Source organism: Mytilus galloprovincialis, chromosome 5 (genome assembly GCF_965363235.1).
Source record: "Mytilus galloprovincialis chromosome 5, xbMytGall1.hap1.1, whole genome shotgun sequence".
In the NCBI taxonomy this organism is placed as follows: domain Eukaryota; kingdom Metazoa; phylum Mollusca; class Bivalvia; order Mytilida; family Mytilidae; genus Mytilus; species Mytilus galloprovincialis.
Genome location: NC_134842.1, coordinates 22,372,409 through 22,396,430, shown reverse-complemented (window position 1 = coordinate 22,396,430; position 24,022 = coordinate 22,372,409). Strand labels below are relative to the sequence as shown.

The 24,022-nt window shown below is 31.7% G+C and overlaps 2 protein-coding genes across 2 annotated transcripts in view; one reads left to right on the top strand and one right to left on the bottom strand.

Annotated features, from left to right (window-relative positions):
• LOC143075411 (acyl-CoA dehydrogenase family member 10-like) overlaps nucleotides 1-24,022 on the bottom strand; it is a 60,058-nt gene that overhangs the window by 30,850 nt on the left and 5,186 nt on the right. Inside the window, exons 4-12 of the mRNA XM_076250808.1 lie at nucleotides 23,294-23,488; nucleotides 20,423-20,581; nucleotides 20,074-20,236; nucleotides 16,584-16,678; nucleotides 15,743-15,858; nucleotides 15,097-15,278; nucleotides 12,148-12,298; nucleotides 11,372-11,517; nucleotides 10,859-11,032 (exon numbers count right to left, since the gene is read on the bottom strand). Coding sequence (XP_076106923.1) covers nucleotides 10,859-11,032; nucleotides 11,372-11,517; nucleotides 12,148-12,298; nucleotides 15,097-15,278; nucleotides 15,743-15,858; nucleotides 16,584-16,678; nucleotides 20,074-20,236; nucleotides 20,423-20,581; nucleotides 23,294-23,488 — 1,381 coding nt within the window. The remainder of the gene's footprint in view (nucleotides 1-10,858; nucleotides 11,033-11,371; nucleotides 11,518-12,147; nucleotides 12,299-15,096; nucleotides 15,279-15,742; nucleotides 15,859-16,583; nucleotides 16,679-20,073; nucleotides 20,237-20,422; nucleotides 20,582-23,293; nucleotides 23,489-24,022) is intronic.
• On the top strand, nucleotides 92-6,759 carry LOC143076871 (uncharacterized). The gene is made up of 4 exons (XM_076252762.1): nucleotides 92-127; nucleotides 536-676; nucleotides 2,486-2,644; nucleotides 4,858-6,759. Exons 1-4 carry the CDS (start codon nucleotides 92-94, stop codon nucleotides 4,993-4,995), a joined length of 474 nt encoding a protein of 157 aa, XP_076108877.1. The 3' UTR covers nucleotides 4,996-6,759.

The following is a 24,022-nucleotide window of genomic DNA, read 5'->3' as shown; positions in this document are numbered from 1 at the left end:
TTTCTTATTCAAATAGTTATTGAGACCTTAAACTTGTCAATGATAAAGCTACATAGAATCCAGAGCGAAAATTTACACGCCAAAGTTTCAAATGATAATATCTGGAAAATCAAGCACACAAACCTATGTTTGATATCTTTTTCTTCTCTTTTTTTTTTGTTTATTTTTGCCCTATCAATATCTACTAGTGTTATGAAAAGCTTTTTAATTTGAAACTGAGTAGCAATCTTCCATAGGAGTGAGAAAAAATATTTGAAATATAAACATTGAACCTAACAATTTGATAACAAAAGATGCACATTTTCACAATTGATGTATAGTCCAAAATATTCTAAGCTTAGTACAAATGTTAAAGAGCTTGATATAGTCCAAAAGGTTTAAAAAGTATTGCAAAATTTGGATAAGGAATCAGAATTCCTTGATTTGATAATAAGCAAAAACATCTGAATAAGAAAGATCAAAGCTTGGCTAACTGTTAAGCTACTTTAATATTGAATTAATATCTATTAAAATACTGTACTTTTTTGTTTTGCAGCCAGTTGATTCATCTTCATATACACAAGCAGACAATGAAAATAAAAAAGGGGAGACAACTTCAGATCAATGGGTAAATCATATTGTTAATCTTTTGGAGGAGATAGAGCAAGACTACAGTGCAACTGCTGTTGAACCATCAGTAAGTGCAATAATAGTAAAGAAAAAATGTTGTACAAGTCAGATACAAAACAAAACTAATAATTGAAATGGGCTGGTATCTATGATGAGTTTATTTATCTGTCCATTTAAATGTTTGTAAAATTAACTATCCAATTGACCATTGAATAAATACAGCTCTCTATGGAATCCAATCTAGAGGAATACAAAATTTCTCCTTGAATTTTTTTTTATTAAATATTTAAGGGCATAAGATACAGTTACAGGGGAGGTAATGATGTTGCTAATGTAAAATGTTATTTTCGTGACGTCAGACTATGACATATCGGGAAAAGATGTATTTTTCGACTGATTTTTATCATTCAAACTGATTTAATTTAAAAACGAGTGCATGGACCCCTATTTTTTAAAACAACATTTTGATTCATTTTGCAGGGAGATTATGTAGACCAAATTTTATTTAACTGCAAATAGTGCAATTTTTTTTATTTTAATAAATGTACAGCAAAAAAATATGTTTTTTTTCTCAATCCATGACTATTTGATAAATATGAGTTATTTCTGAATAAAAAATGCATAATTTTTTTCGATTTTTATAAAATACAGAATTACAAATTATTTAACAAAATCTATTTGTGATTATCTTTGAAAAACAAAAAAAGTTATGGCTTTCTTTCGAAAGAGAAAATACGGCCACTAATTGAATTTTGAGCAAATATACAAAATTTCTACCTCATTAAACTCAGAAAGTAGCACATGAAGGTATACTTTTTATTACATATTTGATTTAATCCGGCAAAAAATAGCCTTTATGGAAATTTTCATCAAACTGTAAATACGGGATCAAAACTGTATTGTATGTCCTTAATTGGTTAATTGGATGTTCAAAAAATAAAGTCCTTGTGTTGATTAAACGTGTACTAATACTGAATAATACAAACTGTGTATGATGTTGTTTATATTACAAATCCATCTTATGTCTACTGCAATAAAAGATTTTTACATACAAGATTTCATGAAAGAAATAATGGCAAAATTTATTGCTAAAACCAACATTTGATCTTAAGTAGTCTATTGTTAACACAAATTTGTAAGTATGCTATCTTGATTTATATATTTTCACTTTTGAAAGAAAAGACACGGAAATAAATCGCTTTTTACAGTATTTTCATCACTAGGATTTTTTTGTAGAGCAATTTTAATCACTGAATGAATGTTTTTTTAATGGAGAAATGTAAAGTTCCCATTGAATGAACTTTAGAGGGGGGGCTCCGGGTGTTGGGACCCCCCTTTTTTTGGTCGATTAATGCATTTGAATGGGGACATATAGTTGGAACCCCCCCCCCCCCTTTTGTCCTGGGTTGGGACCCCCCCCCCCCCCCCTTTTAAAATGGCTGGATCCGTCCCTGGACAGGTAGATTCCAGCTGATTCAGGGGAAAGGTTTCATTTCTTTAAAAAAAAAAGTAAAGATTCACAGTATTGTAAGGTCCTTTTCCCACAAAAAAAACATTGTGCTTACATTCAATATTTAACACCTAGATATGTTTGTACAATAACAGCCTGTTGAGCTAAGATACTTTTTGGAGATCATGTAATTCCCTCATTTTGTTCCTTACCTTGATTTGTATCTTTTGAACACTGCTGTTACCTTAATTTCTTCAAAATTGTTGAGACGTTAATGACTTACAGTTTCAAAAAGTTAGCCTAAACAAGAAAATATTTGATCAAATAATTAGTATAATATTTTAATCAAAATTATCAGTGCTAGTATTACAATAAATACCTTTATATTCAAACTATATACATTTTAAACTATATTTTGTTTTGCAGTCAGGACAAACATCTTCACATAGAAGCAGCAATGGAGAGATAGACAATGCAGTTAAAAACATTCAAACAACTTCAGATCTAGACTTTAATGTAAAAGTGATGATCAATCTTTTGGAGGAGTTGGATCCAGATTACATTTCAGATACGTTTGAGACACACGTGAGTGTTGTGTAAAAATGTTTTATTATTGTTTCAACAACTGGTTCTACTGTTATATACATTTGTTTGGTATTTTCTATAGTCGTTTTGTTATTTCTCTTATGGTTGTGGTTTGTTACCTATTTCTTGCATGATGAGATATTTCAAGTACCATTTTGAAAGGGGTGTGATAAATGAGTGAAATAAAAATGTTTAAAAATTCTTAACCTATTCAATATGATACAAAACAACATTTGCATTACCTAAAAAAGGTGGGAAAGATACCAGAGGGACAGTCAAACTCACAGATCAAAAACAAATGGACAACTAATGGCTAAAAATGAAAAAGACAAACAGACAAATAATAGTACACATGACACACTAATCTTTATGTGAATGATGGCTTTCAAAAGATAGTGATCTTTTCAATAATACTAGTAAGTGTTGTAGGAAGTATTTTGTAAAAGATTTACTGACTTTTGAATTTCAGGAAAAGTATCAGAAGTAAAAGGTACTTGGGGACAGGAAAATGTTTTTTTATTGACCCTCCTTTTTTATTTCCAAAATTCCTATTTTTTTGTTTTCTATTAATTTCATTATGAACATACATGTAGTATATTATGAACATTCAAGTCAGGGGCCTGTAATTCAGTGGTTGTCGTTTGTTTATGTGTTTTATATTTGTTTTTCGTTTATTTTTTGTAAATAAATAAGGCTGTTAGTATTTTCATTTGAATTGTTCAATCCTAAAACTACCATTCCCGACGTCCCGAAAAGGTCCTGCTTCATTTATTACTATAAATAAAGTGTATTTTGTTTTAAATTAATTTTTTAGTTTAATAATCGATGCACGGCAGTCAAATATATATCATACAGACACTCTCTATTTAATAAACTCTGTGACCGCCGTGGATAGGGTAACGGAGGGGGTCGGTGACGACACCTTCCAGGACGTGTAGCGGCCAGTACTTCGCCCCTATTCGACCATTGGGATATCTGATATCAGATTATGGCTGAACAACAGACAATGAATCAAACAAAACTATATTTTATTCACAAATGTACAATAATTGCATGTATTAAACAAAGTCGGATATAAACAGGAGTCAGAAAACTTTCTAATTAAATCTAAAGTTTAAAAATAGAGTAATTTCAAATGTAAAATGAAAATGAAGTTGAAGAAAATTTGCTTTGCGTTGTGTTTTATAGTGGTGAAATTTGCACCATAAAGGGGTGACTGACTGTGGCGAACTGCACCGAAGTGGTGGCTATCTGTTAGCTAAAGTGAATTGATACAGTCCGGCGAGTATTTGGAGGCCTGTGCAAGGCCGGGCGATTCCAATTCTATATCAAATGGATATTCTAAACTTGTTAATAAACAGGGTAACTTTAACTGAAACGGTACTGAAGAAAAGTTGAATAAATAAATATTCATAAAACATTATAAAAACATCGAAAGTTAAATACTAAAACAGTTAAATTAACAATCCTTACTTTTATCTTACTGTGTTTAAATAAAATTAAACTTAAAATAATTATTTAAATACTAAATAGTTAATTTGTCCAAATTAAGGGGAATTAACCTAGGCACATCAAGGCACATCTATTACATTAGTAAACTTGAAAATGATATCAGACACTTTATTCCTAGTATACATGTATATATTTGTTTCAAAGTATACAAAAAAACCAAGCTGGAGGTCTAATCTGATTTAAAATTTCGTCCAATGACGGACATCAGACAGAAAATACACTTAATTGGTAGTATATATGTATGTTAAAAGTATACAGAAAACGCAAACCGGAAGTCTAATCTGGCTTAAAATGTCGTCCAATGACGGAGACATATCTGGACGCCTATTTTCTCGTTTTTCTCCCAAAATAACTCAATCTGGATAATCATATGAATGGATGACAAATGCGATTATGCACTGTACATATAGGACATAGAGGCATGAAGATTAATTTATTGTGGAAAGAAGAGATGCGACACCCAAAATGAGGTCTTCTCGTTTAATAGTATAGAAGATGTGTTTGAATCTCATTATTCAGAAAATGTATTTTTGTCAAACGGTATCCATTATGCCCAATACACAAATCTAAAAACAAAAACTAATTAAGTCATTTATCACTAAAAAAGCAATTTAAAACAATGTAGTAATAATATTACTAGCCTTAATTAAAATACAATTATTAAAATGCAATGACCAACCTGTAATATTTTCCCCTTTCAGCAATTGAGTACATGCTCTTTAACAGACCGATCTTCAGACTATAGTGATGAACTTCCAGATCATGTTGAATCCATAATAGATAAATTACTGGACAGTAATGATACAAACAACACATTTGATTTAATGAATGGCTCATAGACTTTACTGGTACATAATAATAGTTCTTCACTTACATTAATCATCCAGAAAGTTATGGCATGGTAATTGAAAGGACAATTCATAATTCATAGTGAAATCAAAGTATTAAAATATTTTTGTATATATACTCTTTAATTGTTATGCATTGCACATGATATAAGTTTATCATAAGTTTTTATACAATATCAATATCAATGAATGAAGCGAGGAAGCTATCATACATTAAGCCCAAACATGAATCATTCTGGGTATTTTCACAAGTTCTTCTACCCCAAAATTGGTCCACTATTTAACATTTTTCGGATTGCTTGATCATTAAACGTGTAGCTGGTTTGATAACTAGAAGCCTTTGTACAAATTAAAGACTATCTGATTAAATAGGCACTATCCAGGCTAAAACAAATACTACAAGATATTTTCATATGACACCCTCCTTATCATTTGGTCTACCAATTCAGGTTTTTCTGAATATCATTTGCATCCATTGTTTTGAAGTGAAACCTTCATACAAATTAAAGATTTGATAAGAAATGAATGCTCTATCAAGACGACAAGATATAATATAGAATTATAAGATATAAGTTCTCCCTCCTGAAAAAAGTTGATAACCATTTCCTATTTTTCTGAAAATTATATGTGTCATTCAAGGTTTCAAATTTGAAGAGAATTTGACTAAGATGAAGGCATTGACATGACAAACATAATGACTAATGACAGACAGACTGACTTGATAAACACATTTTACCAAAAAGCAATTCTTTATGTGGGGAACACAAAAAATATGATTCCAATGAGACAACAATCTACAAAGACCAAAGAACCAAAGACATCCAGCATGAAACAGGCAATATAAGTCAATTAAGATTAGAGTCCAACTCACTCCAACAGTTGGGATAGGAACTCACAACCTCAATGTTTTGACAGGCTATTGATACAGCAGATGCAATACTTAGACCAATTGAGGCTCCTTCTATAACAATGAGCAAAACTAAAACCTAAAAGTTAAAAAAGGCATGCCAAGTGTGAAATTGTTCAAAACAGAAACCAATTCCCTGCTTTTTACTACAACAACGAAAGTATACAAAAATGGCAGATATCAATCAATGACAACAACATTTGTTTTCATTTAATTTGGGATAGGATGGTAGAATAGAATGATAGCTAGTAGTAATTCTTTTTTCTTCTACGTACAAGAGATTAGTTATTACTTTTCTCCTTAAAGATTTCTTTCAAGTTGTGTGTTATCAAAATGCATGTTATCAAAATGTGTAAAGTTTGTACTGATCATTGAAAATAACTGTGTTTTAAGTGAAGAAACACAAATTGTAATGTTTATTTCCATTTGTAATATTTTTTTGTTTTATAGAACCAATATTTTTGTTTTTTTTTGTTTTGTAATAAGACAATTAGCATGGCAATACTTTATATGATAGAAGCATAACACATAAATATTTCTCAAAGGAGAAAAGAAGTTATTTCTAACAAAGATTGTAAATAAACATGTGGATAGATTTATACAGATATACATTGTATATATAATTATTTGTTAACATATATATATATTTTGTGTTGTTCATTATTGAAGGGGTGACAATCATATCTGTTTCTGTTTCAGATGGAACCATATATTGATTAAAGCTTAAAATTCTTTCAATAAGTTATTTTGAAATATGTTCTTTTTTTTTTAAATAGTTTCACTTCTGTGATGAGATAATTAATTTTTAATAAAGCCTATTTTGGTAGAGTATTTGTTTTGTTCCATTAACATAAGGCCAGAATTTTTTAATTTGTTGGTTTACGGATCCGCCGATCCGATTTTGCCGATTTCCAGAATAAAAATAAAATTCACTTTTCATGCTTTTTTATTCCCGCCGACCGTAACAAATGCATTATCCCTGAAAAATAATTAAAATACTCGTTTTTTTATGAAATGAAATGCATTAATCACTTTCAAAATTGATAACACTTTCTGTAGTGAAAAAAATAAAACTTCCAGTTTACGCAATCTCATTAAAATCCGATGTTCTGATACGCTATCCTCCTTAATTTTAATGAGATTGCAGTTTACGTTTGTTGAACTTATTTTCGTACGACGTTTTTACATTTTTTCTTCTTTATCAGTTTTCGTGCTTGAAGATCACCAAGTCCACCAAGTTATCGGGAATTGATTAAGAGCTACGCGAATCTGTTTTTCATGTTTGTGAAATGACGATATCCGTGCAGTCCCCGTCCACTTTTTGTTTACGGGAAATTATTAGAATGTCATGCAATGTTTATGACAGCTGATTTCATCGAACTAAAATCTAAGAAATGATGACAAAATAGCATATTTTTTTTCTTTTTTTTGCCGACCGACCGACCCGACTTTTTCATTGGTAAAATCCGTAAACCAACAAATTAAAAAACCCTGGCCTAATGATATTTTCACTGATCACAGTTTCATACATACTTCTTAATAAACAATGTATATTTTTTTATGTTTTCACCATGTTTTGAATATACTATATATGCTAAATTGTTTTTGAATATACTATGTTCACCATACTCTTTTAAATTATGTTCAAATAAATTCAATATTGGACAGTCAAGTAGGTCCAAAACAAGCTTACAGAATGAGGATATTGTGTATGGGCAAATGGGTAAGAGGGTATGGAGGGTATCATTTTAACAAGTTATCAACTCATGGTGCAGTCTTAACCAAGATCTCTGAAACTTCACAGAAAGATTGCATACATGTTGAGTTAAAGAATTTTATCCCTTTTTCCAAATTGGGAACTTGAGCCATTTCTTAAAAAAATAAATTAAAAACATGGTATTAAATTGTTTTATAACCCAGATCTTTGGAACTCATAGTGAATTTGCAAAACTATTAACAATTGAGTACCATCTTTTCTGGAATATTTTAAAGATGTTGTTCCCTTTTCTCTTTTATAATAACAATTCAAATTTTCAGTATAGGCAACTCCATTGTGCGAGAATCATTTTGCTCAACCAAGCCATTTGACTATTTTATGCTTTTTTTTGTAACTCAAAAACTTGGCAATTACTATCTTTTTTATCGGTTTACCACTTCAATGCTATTACAAAAAAGAACAGTAATTCAATTATTGTTTGTTACCGTGATTATAAAATATTTGTGTTTTGTAAATATTGCTGTACAAATTATGCTATTGTAGAATTAGATTTTACAAACCACATTTTATATTTGTTTACAAATCCCAATTCTTATGTTACATTTAACCTTAACACTAATTTATTTTCATTGGTACATTTTGCATTTGTTTCAAAATCATTTTTATAGCAGGGATCAGATGTGAAATAATATGTAATAATGCTTATCAAATGAATTTATACAATTACTGTCTATTGATGAGGTAAATATGTGGTTTTATTTTCTTTAGAAAAACTGATATTCACTGAGGTTGATGGCAGAAGTGAATATCAGTTTTTCTACGGTCAATTTAACCAAATATTTACAGAAACAAAAGACAGTAATTGTTTTATTCCATACGCTACATGTAAAAGAGTGTGACGTTTAGCTCATTGAATATCACATTTGTCCAGATGAAAATGCTTTTTTTATTCAAAATCCTATTCATACAGAGAAACCTACTATAATCACTTCAAAAATATTTCTTTTTGATATCATTAAATGCGATTTTTAACCTCAAATCTGTATAATGTAAAAAAGAAAAAAAGAAAATGCATATGGCTGAAAGATTAAACATCACACTTTTTAATGTAACAGAGGAATTAATTTTGTCTTTATTGTCATTCCTAAACTTTAGGTCCAGCACTCATAGAGATTAAAACTATATTGTTTCTGTAACAATTCTGTACTTTTTTTATTTTGTACTTATTTACAACTACTAACTAATTTTTCAAATTATAATTTTAACAATAATGTTTATTAAAATTTGCTTTTCAATATTTTCATGCTTTTGAATAAACTGTTTGGTAGAAAAAATCTTGTTTTATTGTATACCCTTTAAATATCTTAAAAATTAGACACTCGTCTAGAATTAACATGGAAGCATAAAGTTAATCAATACAAGTTTTAAAGAAAAATATATGTGACCTAACTTTTCAAAGCCCAGTCATCTGTGGACATATCAAAGAACCCTTATTCCATGAAAAGTATGTCATCTTTATATGGCTTTATAAAAATCTACAAAGCTTTTAAAAAATGCATTTCATATATTGTCAGTGGCGGATCCAGAACTTTTTGAAAGGGGGCCCCACTGACTGACCTAAAAGGGGGAGGTGGCAGCTCCAGCCATGCTTCAGTAATTCTCTTTATAATCAACCAATTTTTTTGCACAAAAGAAGGGCCCCCTGGATCCGCCTATGATTATTCATTGCCATACTTAGGGATTCTGACATCTTCAATTATTCTTTACAAAGCTTTCACTTTTTCAACAAGATACTCAACAGAAAAGTCTATGTGCAACAAATTGGACCATCTATTTGCATTTTTTGTACAAATCAAACCACTTAGATAATGGCTGTCATCCTGAATAGTCCAAAATAACTTACCTTGAAGCAAACTCTTGAAAAGTCCAAAAGCCACATACCTTGTAGAGATCTCTTGTATACCCCTTGGATAATGGCTGCCATCCTGAATAGTCCATAAACCACTTACCTTGAAGAGATCTCTTGTATACCCCTTGGATAATGGCTGCCATCTTGAATAGTCATAAACCACTTACCTTGTAGAGATCTCTTGTATACCCCTTGGATAATGGCTGACATCCTGAATAGTCATAAACCACTTACCTTGTAGAGATCTCTTGTATACCCCTTGGATAATGGCTGCAATCCTGAATATCCCAAAAGCCACTTACCTTGAAGGGATCTCTTGTATAGACCTTGGATAATGGCTGCCATCCTGAATAGTCCAAAAGCCACTTACCTTGAAGGGATCTCTTGTATACCCCTTGGATAATGGCTGCCATCCTGTAAAGTCCAAAAGCCACTTACCTTGAAGGGATCTCTTGTATACCCCTTGGATAATGGCTGCCATCCTGAATAGTCCAAAAGCCACTTACCTTGAAGGGATCTCTTGTATACACCTTGGATAATGGCTGCCCTCCTGAATAGTCCAAAAGCCACTTACCTTGAAGAGATATCTTGTATACCCCTTGGATAATGGCTGCCATCCTGAATAGTCCAAAAGCCACTTACCTTGAAAGGATCTCTTGTATACTCCTTGGATAATGGCTGCCATCCTGAATAGTCCAAAAGCCACTTACCTTGAAGGGATCTCTTGTATACTCCTTGGATAATGGCTGCCCTCCTGAATAGTCCAAAAGCCACTTACCTTGAAGAGATCTCTTGTATACTCCTTGGATAATGGCTGCCATCCTGAATAGTCCAAAACCACTTACCTGGAAGGGATCTCTTGTATACACCTTGGATAATGGCTGCAATCCTGAATAGTCCAAAAGCCACTTACCTTGAAGAGATCTCTTGTATACACCTTGGATAATGGCTGCAATCCTGAATAGTCCAAAAGCCACTTACCTTGAAGAGATCTCTTGTATACACCTTGGATAATGGCCGCCATCCTGAATAGTCCAAAAGCCACATACCTTGTAGAGATCTCTTGTATACACCTTGGATAATGGCTGCCATCCTGAATATTCCAAAAGCCACTTACCTTGTAGAGATCTCTTGTATAAACCTTGGATAATGGCTGCCATCCTGAATAAGCCAAAAGCCACATACCTTGTAGAGATCTCTTGTATACACCTTGGATAATGGCTGCCATCCTGAATAGTCCAAAAGCCACTTACCTTGAAGGGATCTCTTGTATACACCTTGGATAATGGCTGTGATCCTGTAAAGTCTAAAAGCCACTTACCTTGAAGGGATCTCTTGTATACACCTTGGATAATGGCTGCCATCCTGAATAGTCCAAAAGCCACGTACCAGTCCCAGTTATGTATTGGGGCAATTCCTATTTTTTGACAATATTCAGCAACAACTTCCTCTACTGAAGGTATTCCTAGTTCTTTTAAGTCCAAGTCACCCAGAGCTGTAAAAAATAGACATCTTTATTAAAGAGCTGCTCCTTTAGGGGATTTCGGACTAAATGTGGTGGGTATGGGTTTTGCTCATTGTTGAAGGCCATATGTGACATATAGTTGTTAATTATAGTGTCTGACATATGGACTCACGAGGAGAGTTCTCATTGGCAATCATACCTCACCTTCTTTTTTTTATAAATCATTAGCCTGGAGATCCCTATCCATGCAACAGTATGGTATAAAGAACAAAATGGACATAAAAAATTTATTGTTGCATAAAAACAGATATATTATTTCATATCCTTTTATATGATTTGCCTTGACAGTTGACAATACAATATACTTGCCAGGTATGACATCAAGTGCTGATGGTGTGTAGTAACCAAGACAACAGGTAGCTAAATCAGTTAACGGATCTCCTATGGTGGAGAGTTCCCAGTCAATAACTCCTATGGCAACAGGTTTTGTTGGATGGTATATCATATTATCTACTCTGAAATAAATTATCTGATTGAGGTATTCTAGTTATGAGTGCACAGGAATTTACAGAATGAAAATTGAATAAATATACTCAGAAATTCAATGACATTAAATAATTATTAACTGAATTTACATTTACCAATATATGAAAAAAGAAAGGTCAATTTGATTTCAATGAAGCATAAACCAAACAACATCTAGGTAAAAATTCAATTTAAGTGGTTGTAGTTTGTTAATGTGGTTCATAAGTGTTTTTCTTTTTTTATATAGATAAGACCGTTGGTTTTCCTGTTTGAATGGTTATACACTAGTCATTTTTGGGGCCCTTTAGATTTTAGTGACAGCCAAGGCTCTGTGTTGATGACGGTTTTACCTTGACTGGTATACTTTTAAAAAGTTGTGACTTAAATGGAGAGATGTCACATTGGCAATCATAACACATCTTCTAATTTTTATGAATACTACGACAGAAATAGTGCATCTTGATCTTTTATATTTACACCAGCTTACATAACATAAATTTGTTTTCAAGTTAAGAGATTTCTTTCCTAGTTATAATTTCCTATTGTTCCAAATATTACAATAACATGTGGAAAAGAAAGTATCAAGATTCTATTTGTTTCTACTTATCCTAGAATCTAACCTAAAGTCTCCATGGACAACTGTTACACGTTCATCTTGTGGTAAATGTTCTGGTAACCATTTGATAAGTTTGTCCATAGCTTCTATCTCATGTGTTTTACTGGCTTCATACTGTCTAGTCCAGCGGGTTATGTTCCTCTGTAAATATCCACCTTTTAAAAGGGAATTTCCAATTTTAAATAATAAAAAAATAAATGAAAAATAATGTGTGTAATGTAAAATTGAGAATGGAAATGGGGAATGTGCCAAAGAGACAACAACCCGACCATAGATGTAAACATTCTTTTGTCTGTACTTCAACATGTTTCAAATTAAACATAAATACCCATTCAACACATGTTAAAATATAGTAGAAATAGAAATTTTGTGACGTCAAAAACATAAACTAGAGGCTCTAAAGAGCCTGTGTCGCTCACCTTAGTCTATGTGAATATTAAACAAAGGACACAGATGGATTCATGACAAAATTGTGTTTTGGTGATGGTGATGTGTGTGTACATCCTACTTTGCTGAACATTCTTGCTGCTTACAATTATCTCTATCTATAATGAACTTGGCCAAGTAGTTTCAGTGGAAAATGTTAGTAAAAATTTACAAATTTTATGAAAATTGTTAAAAATTCACTATTAAGGACAATAACTCCTTAGGGGGTCAATTGACCATTTCAGTCAAGTTGACTTATTTGTAAATCTTACTTTGCTGTACATTATTGCTGTTTACAGTTTATCTCTATCTATAATAATATTCAAGATTATAACCCAAAACAGTAAAGTTTCCTTAAAATTACCAATTTAGTGGCAGCAACCCAACAACGGGTTGTCCGATTCATATGAAAATTTCAGGGCAGATAGATCTTGACCTGATAAACAATATCACCCAGTCAGATTTGCTCTTAATGCTTTGGTTTTTTAGTTATAAACCAAAAACTGCATTTTACCCCTATGTTCTATTTTTAGCCATGGCGGTCATCTTGGTTGGTTGGCCGGGTCACCGAACACATTTTTTAAACTAGATACCCAAATGATGATTGTGGCCAAGTTTGGATTAATTTGGCCCAGTAGTTTCAGAGGAGAAGATTTTTGTAAAAGATTACTAAGATTTACGAAAAATGGTTAAAAATTGACCATAAAGGGCAATAACTCCTTAAAGGGTCAACTGACCATTTCGGTCATGTTGACTTATTTGTAAATCTTACTTTGCTGAACATAATTGCTGTTTACAGTTTATCTCTATCTATAATAATATTCAAGATAATAACCAAAAACAGTAAAATTTCCTTTAAATTACCAATTTAGGGGCAGCAATCCAACAACTGGTTGTCCGATTCATCTGAAAATTTCAGGGCAGCTAGATCTTGACCTGATAAACAATTTTACCCCATGTCAGATTTGCTCTAAATGCTTTGGTTTTTGAGTTATAAGCCAACAACTACATTTTACCCCTATGTTCTATTTTTAGCCATGGCGGCCATCTTGGTTGGTTGGCCGGGTCACCGAACACATTTTGTAAACTAGATACCCCAATGATGATTGTGGCCAAGTTTGGAATAATTTGGCCCTGTAGTTTCAGAGGAGAAGATTTTTGTAAAAGTTAACGCCGGACGCAGGACGACGACGACGGAGGACGCCGGACGCAAAGTGATGGGAAAAGCTCACTTGGCCCTTCGGGCCAGGTGAGCTAAAAATAAGTTTTCTGGACCTACTGCTTATTATTCTTTGTTGACTTTTACCAATCCTGGCTATGGTTTTTTTGTTTTATATGTGTGTGGTTTATCCAGTATACAAGAAAATGTGGTATGATTGCCAATGAGACAACTGTCCACCAAAGTTCAAATGAAGTGGATGTAATCAATTATAGGCAACTGTATGGCCTTCAACAATGAGAAAAATCATACTGTAACATCAGCTTTAAAGGGCCCCACATGAAAAATATGAAACAATTAAATTTATAATATATATAACAATTTATGCAAAAACAATACTGGTATGACAGACAAGAACCAATGACAACCACTGAACAGTAACTGTTTCCACATTCTTCAAACATTACCAGGTGAAGAATATAAAATATTTAATCATGTGAAGAATTGTTCATCAAGATGCATAAGTAGATCTGTGTTTATCTAGATATAAACAGGTGTGGTATGAGTACCTGTTTAGAAGGTAATTACATGGATTGAACTAAACTGAGGAATAAAAATATGGCCATCTAGACTTCTCTCGTTCCAGCAGTAAAACATTGCTTATAAGTGAGGCGTTCCTTTGACTGCACAGGAAGCCTCATCAGGTTGTAATGGGGAAGTTGAGTCCGTTACTTTATTTAGAATGAGTGCCTTGCTCTCTGCATGTTAAAGAACAATATCCCTCATGTAAGGGTTGAAGATGACCTGGTGCAATGCAAAATTTCTACCCCTATCTGCTATATCCTTATCTTACAGCAGCAGTCCAAATTTCCTGCCCTTCATCCATGTCATCTTTCTATGAGGATTTTTCTCTACTGGGGTAGTCCTTAGCATGCTTGAAATAATTGTCCCTAAGGGAAAGCAAGCAGCAATATAGAAATTAATATTATTCTACTACTCTAAAGAAGCAGTAGTGAGGTGTGTTTTTCTACCTCTTTCAAAGCTAGTGCAAAGGTAAAACTTAACTTAATGCAAAACTTTCGCCCCTATCCACTATGCCCTTATCTTCAAGCAGCAGTCCAAATTTCCTGCCTTTCATTCAAGTTATCTCACTTTACTGAATTTTATCTTGTTTTTCTTGTTATTTTTCTCTTGTCCTGATATGCTTGGAATAATTGCCCTCTGGGTTAAGCAAGAAACAATTAATAAATTAATCTCATTCTTCAATACAATTATTCTTTGTCATCCGAAAATAAGTGATGAGAATAGCTCACTTAGTCCTATGAGCTAGGTGAGCTAAAAATTATAAAACATTTCCTGTATACAAACCTTTCTTTCCATAATCATCCAGGCCAGCAGCTGATATATTCACAGAATGTATCTTTACAAGAGTACTGATCATCTCAGAATAAACCTCACGACGCTGCTGTCTTGTCAATCCAGCAAGAGCACGATCTTTGAAGATTTTGCCATCTACATACTCCATGATGTAAAATGGTGTTCCTATCAAACTAGAAAATAAAATTGTAAAGTTAAATATAGAATTTGTGTTGTTATTTTAACAATATATAAATGTTAAAATATTTAGAAATAATTATCTGATGGCTTCAATATGGATAGTGTATTGTTGCATTGATGTTACTCAAGTTTCCCAATTGCTACTTGCAAAACATATCAAATGTGGCATCATTAGAAAAAAGTTTAAGCATACTACTACTGGGAGCTATTTAACAACCTTGATTACCCGAGAAGGTTTTCACACAGTCCATGTTTTAGCATAAACAACTTCTAAACATGTTAATTACAGTATATTGACCAACTCATTCATTACTTTAAGATATTCTCTTCAGCAGAAAAAATATTTTCTAAATGAATGCTATGTTTTAAAAACACAATACTTCTCAGGTATCAGTACATGATAATGACCAACAGATTTGCGTGACATAACAGGGAGAATAACTAAGACCAGATCTACCTGCTGTCTTCACAAAGACCATACATCTTAGGTATAGGTACACCATGTTGTCCTACAGCTTTCATTACTTTAAACTCTCTCTCTACAGCATGTGCTGAAGGCAGTAATTTACCAGGCTGAAATTGGATTTTAAAGTAGTTTATTTTTTTATAATCAAATGAAATACCTTAAGCTTTGAAAAATTATTACTGGATTTATCTACATGTAAAAATATCTTTAAAATCCATTTGAAATTTGATAACAAAGTTTAGCTTATCATGATTATAGGTTTCAAACACTACAGCTTGTAAAAGATGTACTCTATCTATTTGTTTGGAAGTTGGCATTTACCTCATCTTCAGCTACTTTTGCAGTTGCGTGTATCCTGAGATAATAATCAACCTTTGACAGGAAAACTGACAATCCTTGTCAATTAAGAGGACAGTCCTAAACACCTGATTAAGAAAGGTGTTTAAACTCACAATCTCAGAGTAAACAGACTTGTGATTAAATCATCTACTATGACCACTCTGTTACAGACGTCCTAACTCTATGCAGAGGAACAAAATAATACAAATTATCGTTATTTGGAAATCTGCTCCAGTTGATGTAAGAATCTATGTGGGTTGAACTATTGACATAATACCACAATCATTTTTCAATTGTGGTATCAGTTATTTCCTGTTATGACATCAAACTTTACGGGAACTTCGTGATCTCTAGTTATGGCAGACAAATAATGATAAGGAATATTGACACCTAATGCATATACACCTTGCTCTATCACAGACAGTTGTATAAATACGCAGACCTGTCAATTAAAAAAACACTTGAAAAAAAAACTTGCATGCTTCCTACTTACTGGTTTCTTCCTTAGAACAAGATGTTTTCCTCCATAGAAGACATAATATGTAGGATTGGATTGACCATGCCGGAAACATCTTATAACAGGAGGATCTAAAAATAGAATGAATAATGTAAAATATGGTACAGTGCATATGTAGTTGTCAACATTTATGATCTATTATCTAATGTAATAATCTTAAATTTGATACATGGTTTGTATACCCGTATCTTATGTAAAATCTTTTGTTTGATGCATGGTTTGTATACCCGTATCTTATGTAAAATCTTTTGTTTGATGCATGGTTTGTATACCCGTATCTTATGTAAAATCTTTTGTTTGATGCATGGTTTGTATACCCGTATCTTATGTAAAATCTTTTGTTTGATACATGGTTTGTATACCCGTATCTTATGTAAAATCTTTTGTTTGATACATGGTTTGTATACCCGTATCTTATGTAAAATCTTTTGTTTGATACATGGTTTGTATACCCGTATCTTATGTAAAATCTTTTGTTTGATGCATGGTTTGGGTTCCAAACTTTATAAAGAGTTATTATGATTCTCTTTACCATGTGAATTTCATCTGTTAATTAATGAGTCTGACAACATTTTCAGTTTAACATTCCCAACATTGTGTTATATAATATCATAAACTAGTAAGTATTTTCAATCTGTATCCTATAAAAAAAATCTAGTTCTCTTGATTTTTTTCTGTGAATTATATGTGAAGAAATAAAATGATAAAGATGTGCCATCATAGCCTTTTAGAGAACTATCCACTAGAGACCTAATACTTGGTTAAATTTTGATGATACAAAATAAATACAATACCTTAGATTAATAGAGGAATTATCTGTACAGAAAACAAGCAAAACTGTAGATTATATATAATTGTATATAACATGTATCCCTTGAAATATATGAGGCATTTAGACTGGAAGGAAGGTGTTTTCATTCAATGATAGCATCTTTGACATTTCAATGTTTTAATTTGAGATTTTGTGAATAATAAAAATGTTATGGTGACTTGAGTAACACCGGTATCACTCAGATTACAACTCTACCTTGACATCTAAGTTTGTATTTAGCCTATAAAATACTTATTTAGCCTTGAAAATTGAAAGGTCAGTCTGTCCCATTCATACAATAGAAGTTTACCTATGAGGGTCTGAATGGGGTTTACAGAATAGAGAATATATGTAATAGTAAAATAAAAAAAAATAGAGAATAGAGAAAATGAACAACAAAATAAAGAATAGAGAATAATGCGGTGCAAAAGTATAAAGAATAACTTTGCAAAATAAAAGGTAACTTGGGTAACTGTAATGCAATACTGATAATATAATGATCAAGGTACAGAATTGATAAATAATCTTGTTACAGAAAGACTAAATAGTAAAATCATTTTCATGAGACTTTTACAGGATGAGAGTTATTTTTAAGGCTATTTAAAGAAAAATGCCCTACAAATTAAAGAATACAGATATTAAAAAAACCCATCCAGGTCCTCATGTCAATTACATTGTCAAAATGTAGGACACACCATTTCTATTCCAAAACTAAACTAGATATCTAGTCAAACTGGTTTTAAACTAGACATCTAGTCAAACTGGTTTGGTATAACTGACTGCTTGCTCCTGGCCTAGATGTCAATTTCACAGTGACCTTACATGTGTTTGTGCTAAGAGTACATTGTACTGTCATATTTATTGATTTTCTGTTGGGGCATGACCTAAACATGCAAAACAGTAGCTTGAGATTTCAATTTAATAGGAATCAATATAATCTTTTAAAGTTTATTCTATATGAACTGATATTAGTATAATGAATTAATATTTGGAATTTTATATCCTGGTTGATGATGTTTTTTTTTTGGGACCAAGATGTTTTCTTCATTCTGGTTCACATTATGATTATTTTAACCTTTAATGCACATTTAATGATAGAAAAAAAATCAGCTCTCATTTAAAATATTTTGCAACTACCGGTAAATAATAAGCCTTCAGATTTTGGTGTAAACAAAAAACAAGACAGTGTAATAGAAAACCTGCAAGCATAGTCTATTTCTATAATGTCAAGCAGATATTTTTTTTTTATATCCGAATAAAAAACTACCATGTAAAGAAATATGCAATTAAAGGGCCGAAAATAACCCCAAAAATTCAACATTAACGTTTATGACCCCTTCTGTAGCCATTTTTGTACGATTTTTTTAATCTTAAATTGTATCAAAACTTCAGATATAACGAATAATAGAGATAGGCCATATTGTACATACACCAAGGGGAAACTTGATGCAAAGCATTATTATTTACTGTTTCATTGCATTTAATAGAAAAAGAGTACTTTGTGGTAAATAAACCAAGATTTTTATAGAAAATCCACAGTCTTTAATAAAGAGATTGTTGTTATAAAATTTGAAACATAGATTACTCACTTGCTTTTCTATGATGTGCTAGTGTTTATTTTTTGAAAAAAGTTCTAACCAACCTGTAAATTCCAAAATACCTCGTGCTGAGTCACTAAAGTCGAGCGCACCCTAAAAGGTGTACTTGATTTGGTCCATATTTTTATTTGTTTTAACCAATAACTACATTAATAAACTTGTTTTAAAGAAATCAATGCTAGCACTGCATGCAATAATCCTATATCTTTCAGTCATCAAATTGCCAAATATGAGAGTACAAGGATAAAGGCTGTAGATTTTCTATAAAATTTCCATATGTTTAGCATTGAATCAACACAAGGGTACATAAACCTTAACAGATTTTGAACAATTAAATCAAGATGCACAAAGTTTAAGTATTTGTCAGAATATAGGGTTCTTTTGTACTTTAACAATATCACAATAACAATAAAGTGACCTTAATTTTGGACAAGGTAAATGGCATGAAGCCAAATTTATCAACTCCTATTGTATGAATGGGATAAACTGACCTTTCAATTCTCAAGGCTAAATAAGTATTTCATAGGCTAAATACAAACTTACCTGTCAAGGTAGAATTGTAATCTGAGTGATACCGGTGTTACTCAAGTCACCATAATGCCATGGAAAAAACACTTAATCTATTCATTTATCAACCAGGTTTTTCCCTATTTCAAGACTAATAGTCTGAACATTATATAAACATGTAATACCAATTTCACTACACAAAAAATATTTTCAGAATAATTCTTTTCTAATAAGCTTAACATCTACAGTTTTAGAGGCATAATAAACATACCAAAGTATTTATATCATTATAATATATTTGAACTCACAACAGGATAACCCTGCCCAGCTTATTAGATTATCTCCCTATCAAAATATTGAATAAGGATTATTTTGCTGTAAGTACATTTAACAACTGTATGATAAAAGCTTTATTAATTTCTGTCCAATCTGCTATGTGTCGATACACTTACAAGGCACAAACAAGCAGACAAACAGACAGAAAGGAGTTATTCCTTTATACATCCCAAAAACTTTTTTATGGGAACAATAAGTCTTTATTTCAACAGACCTTTAGAATGTAATTTCAGGGCCCCGTTGAGGTAGCTTTTCAGTTTATCCATGTTGATTTCCAGATGTTTTGGTACAGTAATGGTATCCTCTTTATGACATCTCATACACAGTCCACCTAATTCCTTCTCTAAATCTCGCACGGCTTGATCTGGATCAGTTACCTAAAATACACCATAAATCTAAGGTTATAACATCTCATACACATTTTACAGACAGACAGACAGACAGACAGACAGACAAAATATGTCAGTGTATTTCTAAAATGTTTTATATTTGTTGTGTATAAACAAATTATAATAAATTTCTGTTTGTATCTGATTATATCTACATGTAATCTATGTACAAACCTTAATTGTTCTTATGCCTAATTGTCTTGCTGATTTTACGTTTACACCAAGGTCATCTAAAAACACTGTTTCTTCAGGTTGAAGGTCAAGTTCCTTTAGACATGCATGAAAGATTCTGGGGTCAGGTTTTCTAATTCCCAACAAACATGATTCAATAATCTACAATACAGATAATTATAGTATAACTGATCGCCGTATTTGAATATAAAAAAATAAGACAACGCGTGACCGAACGACGCATGGATTAAACGAGTGCGCAGCACGAGTTTAATCCATAGCGGCGTTCGGTCACAAGTTGTCTTATTTTTGATATTCAGATACGGCGATTAGTTATACTTTTTATTACATTGTCAAATGGCTTTTTTTATGAAATTAATGTAGAAAATGTAAGGGACTATATGTTTTTCCTACGCATTTACAATTTGTTTTGATCGGACGTTATCGACGTCTTGACAACGCCTATTGTTGTATGATGTTAGAGAGTGAAATAACCACGTTTATTTCACATGTGAAATTATCGGTTTTTATTTAAATGGGAAATCAATGTAATTTATTGCAACCAATGTAATAATCAAAATTATTGAAGATTGTCATTCAGATCTTTAACAGGTTGGAATACTATGTTTCTTAATGCCTTTCATTCCAGTTTGTACCCTTCTGGAGCACCTGAGATCAGGTGGGGTTTGTTTTGCCCAATCTTTAGTTTTCTTTGTGGTTTTTTGTGTACTGTTGTTTGACTTTTTTTTTTAAAGCCATTTTTTCTACTTTTAAGTCGGAATGTCTTTTCAGTATCTTTTGGCACTTTATTCACAAAACAAAATTTTAGCTGAAACTATTTAATGGTTACTTTAAATTCCATTTCACAATTTTTGTTTTAAATGTGTCATTCCCTAATGTATTGTAAAAAGAGTACCTGTTTAGAAAGAAGACAATTTACTCTATCTTATTCAAAGGGAAGATAATTTGAAAAGTCTGAAAACTGTAAAAATTCAAAGCATTAAAAAAGAATTTAGTGCTGCTTTAATTCATTATAAAATACTAGAATTCATTAGAACATTGCAATCATTTTTGGCACAAAGGATGACTGAGGTATCAATTTAGAACTATAACATAAAAGATATCTCTCTATTATGAAGGTATAATCATGTTTGATGAATTTTTGGTCATAATGAATATGATAAATCATAATCCCAGAAAGGATATCATAAATTTAACATTTTTTTTCAAATCTACATTTTGGATGATTTTTTATCAGCAAATGTATATTTTATCCCCTCCCTTCATTGGTTCAACGGCTTCAGTACTGAAACATTCCAATATACTTAATTACAAGTTTGAAACAAGAGTTTAAGATAAAAGTTACACTATACAGCAAAGAAACATTGACAAAATCTATTAAACATAAAATCCAAAGGTGAATACCAGATTTTGTAATGGGTGCATAAATCCATTAAACATTATAAATCTTTGGAGGATTTTATTTAAAAAATATTATAAACCATGAAAGCATTATGATTATGGTTATGGTTGTCTTTCTAATATTGTTTTACATTTCACTCCTTTTTTTTAAATTAACTTTATATTAAAATTGAGTCATAGATCAAATTTTTTCGTTCAGAGTATTTTCCCTTGTTATTGGTAATACATGTATGTCTTTTGATTGAGTTAGGCCATTTTTATTGTGTGTCTTTCTATGTTGTAATGTTACACTACTGGGGATTCATTATTATTCGTTGGATTTTTGTGGATTTCGTGGGTACAGGTTAACCACGAATTCAAAAGTTCAACGAATATCATATTTTCAATAGGCTTTGTATCCAGAGATTCGCAAAACCACTAATATGCAAGTTTTCAGCAATTGGGAATCCACAAAAATTGATACCCACGAAAATAAATGAATCCACATTATTGTTTCAGGTTAAGGTGATGGTTGATGCCTATTTTAATGTTTAACTCTGCTGCATTTGTTTGAACCTGTCCTAAGTCAGGAACCTGATGTTCAGTGATTGTCGTTTGTTCATAAGTGTTTCTAGTTTCTCGTTTTTTTTAATAAAGATAAGACTGTTGGTTTTCCTATTTGAATGGTTTAACACTAGTCATTTTTTGGGCCCTTGCTGTTCGGTGTGATCAAAGACTCTGTGTTGAAGGCCATACTTTAACCTATAATGGTTTACTTTTACAATTTGTGACTTGAATGGAGAGTTTCATTGACACTCATACCACATTTTCTTATATCTATAATATAATTATTACTTTGGGTGGTCAAGTTAACGAAGGTTTAATATCTACAACCCCACACCCCTGGCTCTTCCACTGAAAACAAGGTGTTTGTTTTAAAGAATGTAGGACAGAAAGTCACAGGACAAAAAGTCACAGACAAAAAGTCACGGACAAAAAGTCACAGGACAAAAAGTCACAATTCATTTTTTCTGACTATTTTTCTTTGAATAAAAAACGCTTATTTCTACAAAAATATTTTTGCATTTCTGTTGAACTATTGTATAAAATCTAACTTTGTAAACAAAATTTATCAAAAAAATATCAAAGTAAATCAAATAATTGTTAAAAAAACAAAATGTCAAAGTGGCTTGGCACTTAAATGGCTTCATGGTGCAAAGAAATCTTTCTTTTGCATGATTAAAATTAAATAAATCTTCATTTTTCAAGTATAATGACACATTTCCTAAACTTTAATATGAATGTATGTATTAAAAAGTAAATATTTCAAGATACATGTATTTCTCTTATATATTCAAACAATTGTCAACATATTATTTGTGACTTTTTGTCCTGTGACTTTTTTTGTCCTACCAAATTTGTGACTTTATGTCCTGTGACTTTCTGTCTGTTTACCGTTTTAAAGCCCCTTACCACATCAAATAGAGGTTTAAGTTTTGATAACATTCCTGAATCATTTCCTGGTTGTTTCCAGTTATTTGTGATGATTGCTGTCTTCATGCCTTCTTCACGTATACACTTAATAGCATCTATAATCTGTGGAAATGGATTTATAAGAGCAGCATGTAGGGAAACAAACATGTCTGTCATGTCAACATCCTGGCCCATCTGTAACAAAAATACAAACAAAAATTTCAATCTGAATTACTTCCCTTTCATAAATTTAAGACAAATACTGAAAAATGAAAAAGCATGAATTTATACATTTTTTTAGATTTAGGAAAGATTTTAATTTTATGGATCCTTGTTGATTTCATGGTTATGATACAGACTGTTTACAACTCTTTAGAAAATTCTGTTTGTGTTACATTGTCGATAAGACAAATGAGGTGATACACAATGTCAACAGCTGCAAGGACACAGTAGACTCCACTGTATATCTGTACATGTTGTGTAACAATATTTTTTTTTTTTTTTTTGAGTTCCCTAGACTTAGGATTTTCCAGCATACATGGTCTAACCATAACTTAATTTATAATACAGTCCCTTTGTTGACAACTTATTCTTTAACTTTAAGCTTCAATTGACATTTTCAAAAGCTGCCTTCATTTGTGATAGCAAACCTGTAAAGTAAAAATGCATTAAATATTTGTTGTAGTTCCTTACAAGGCAATTTAAAGCTTAGGTTAATAAAAACAATTT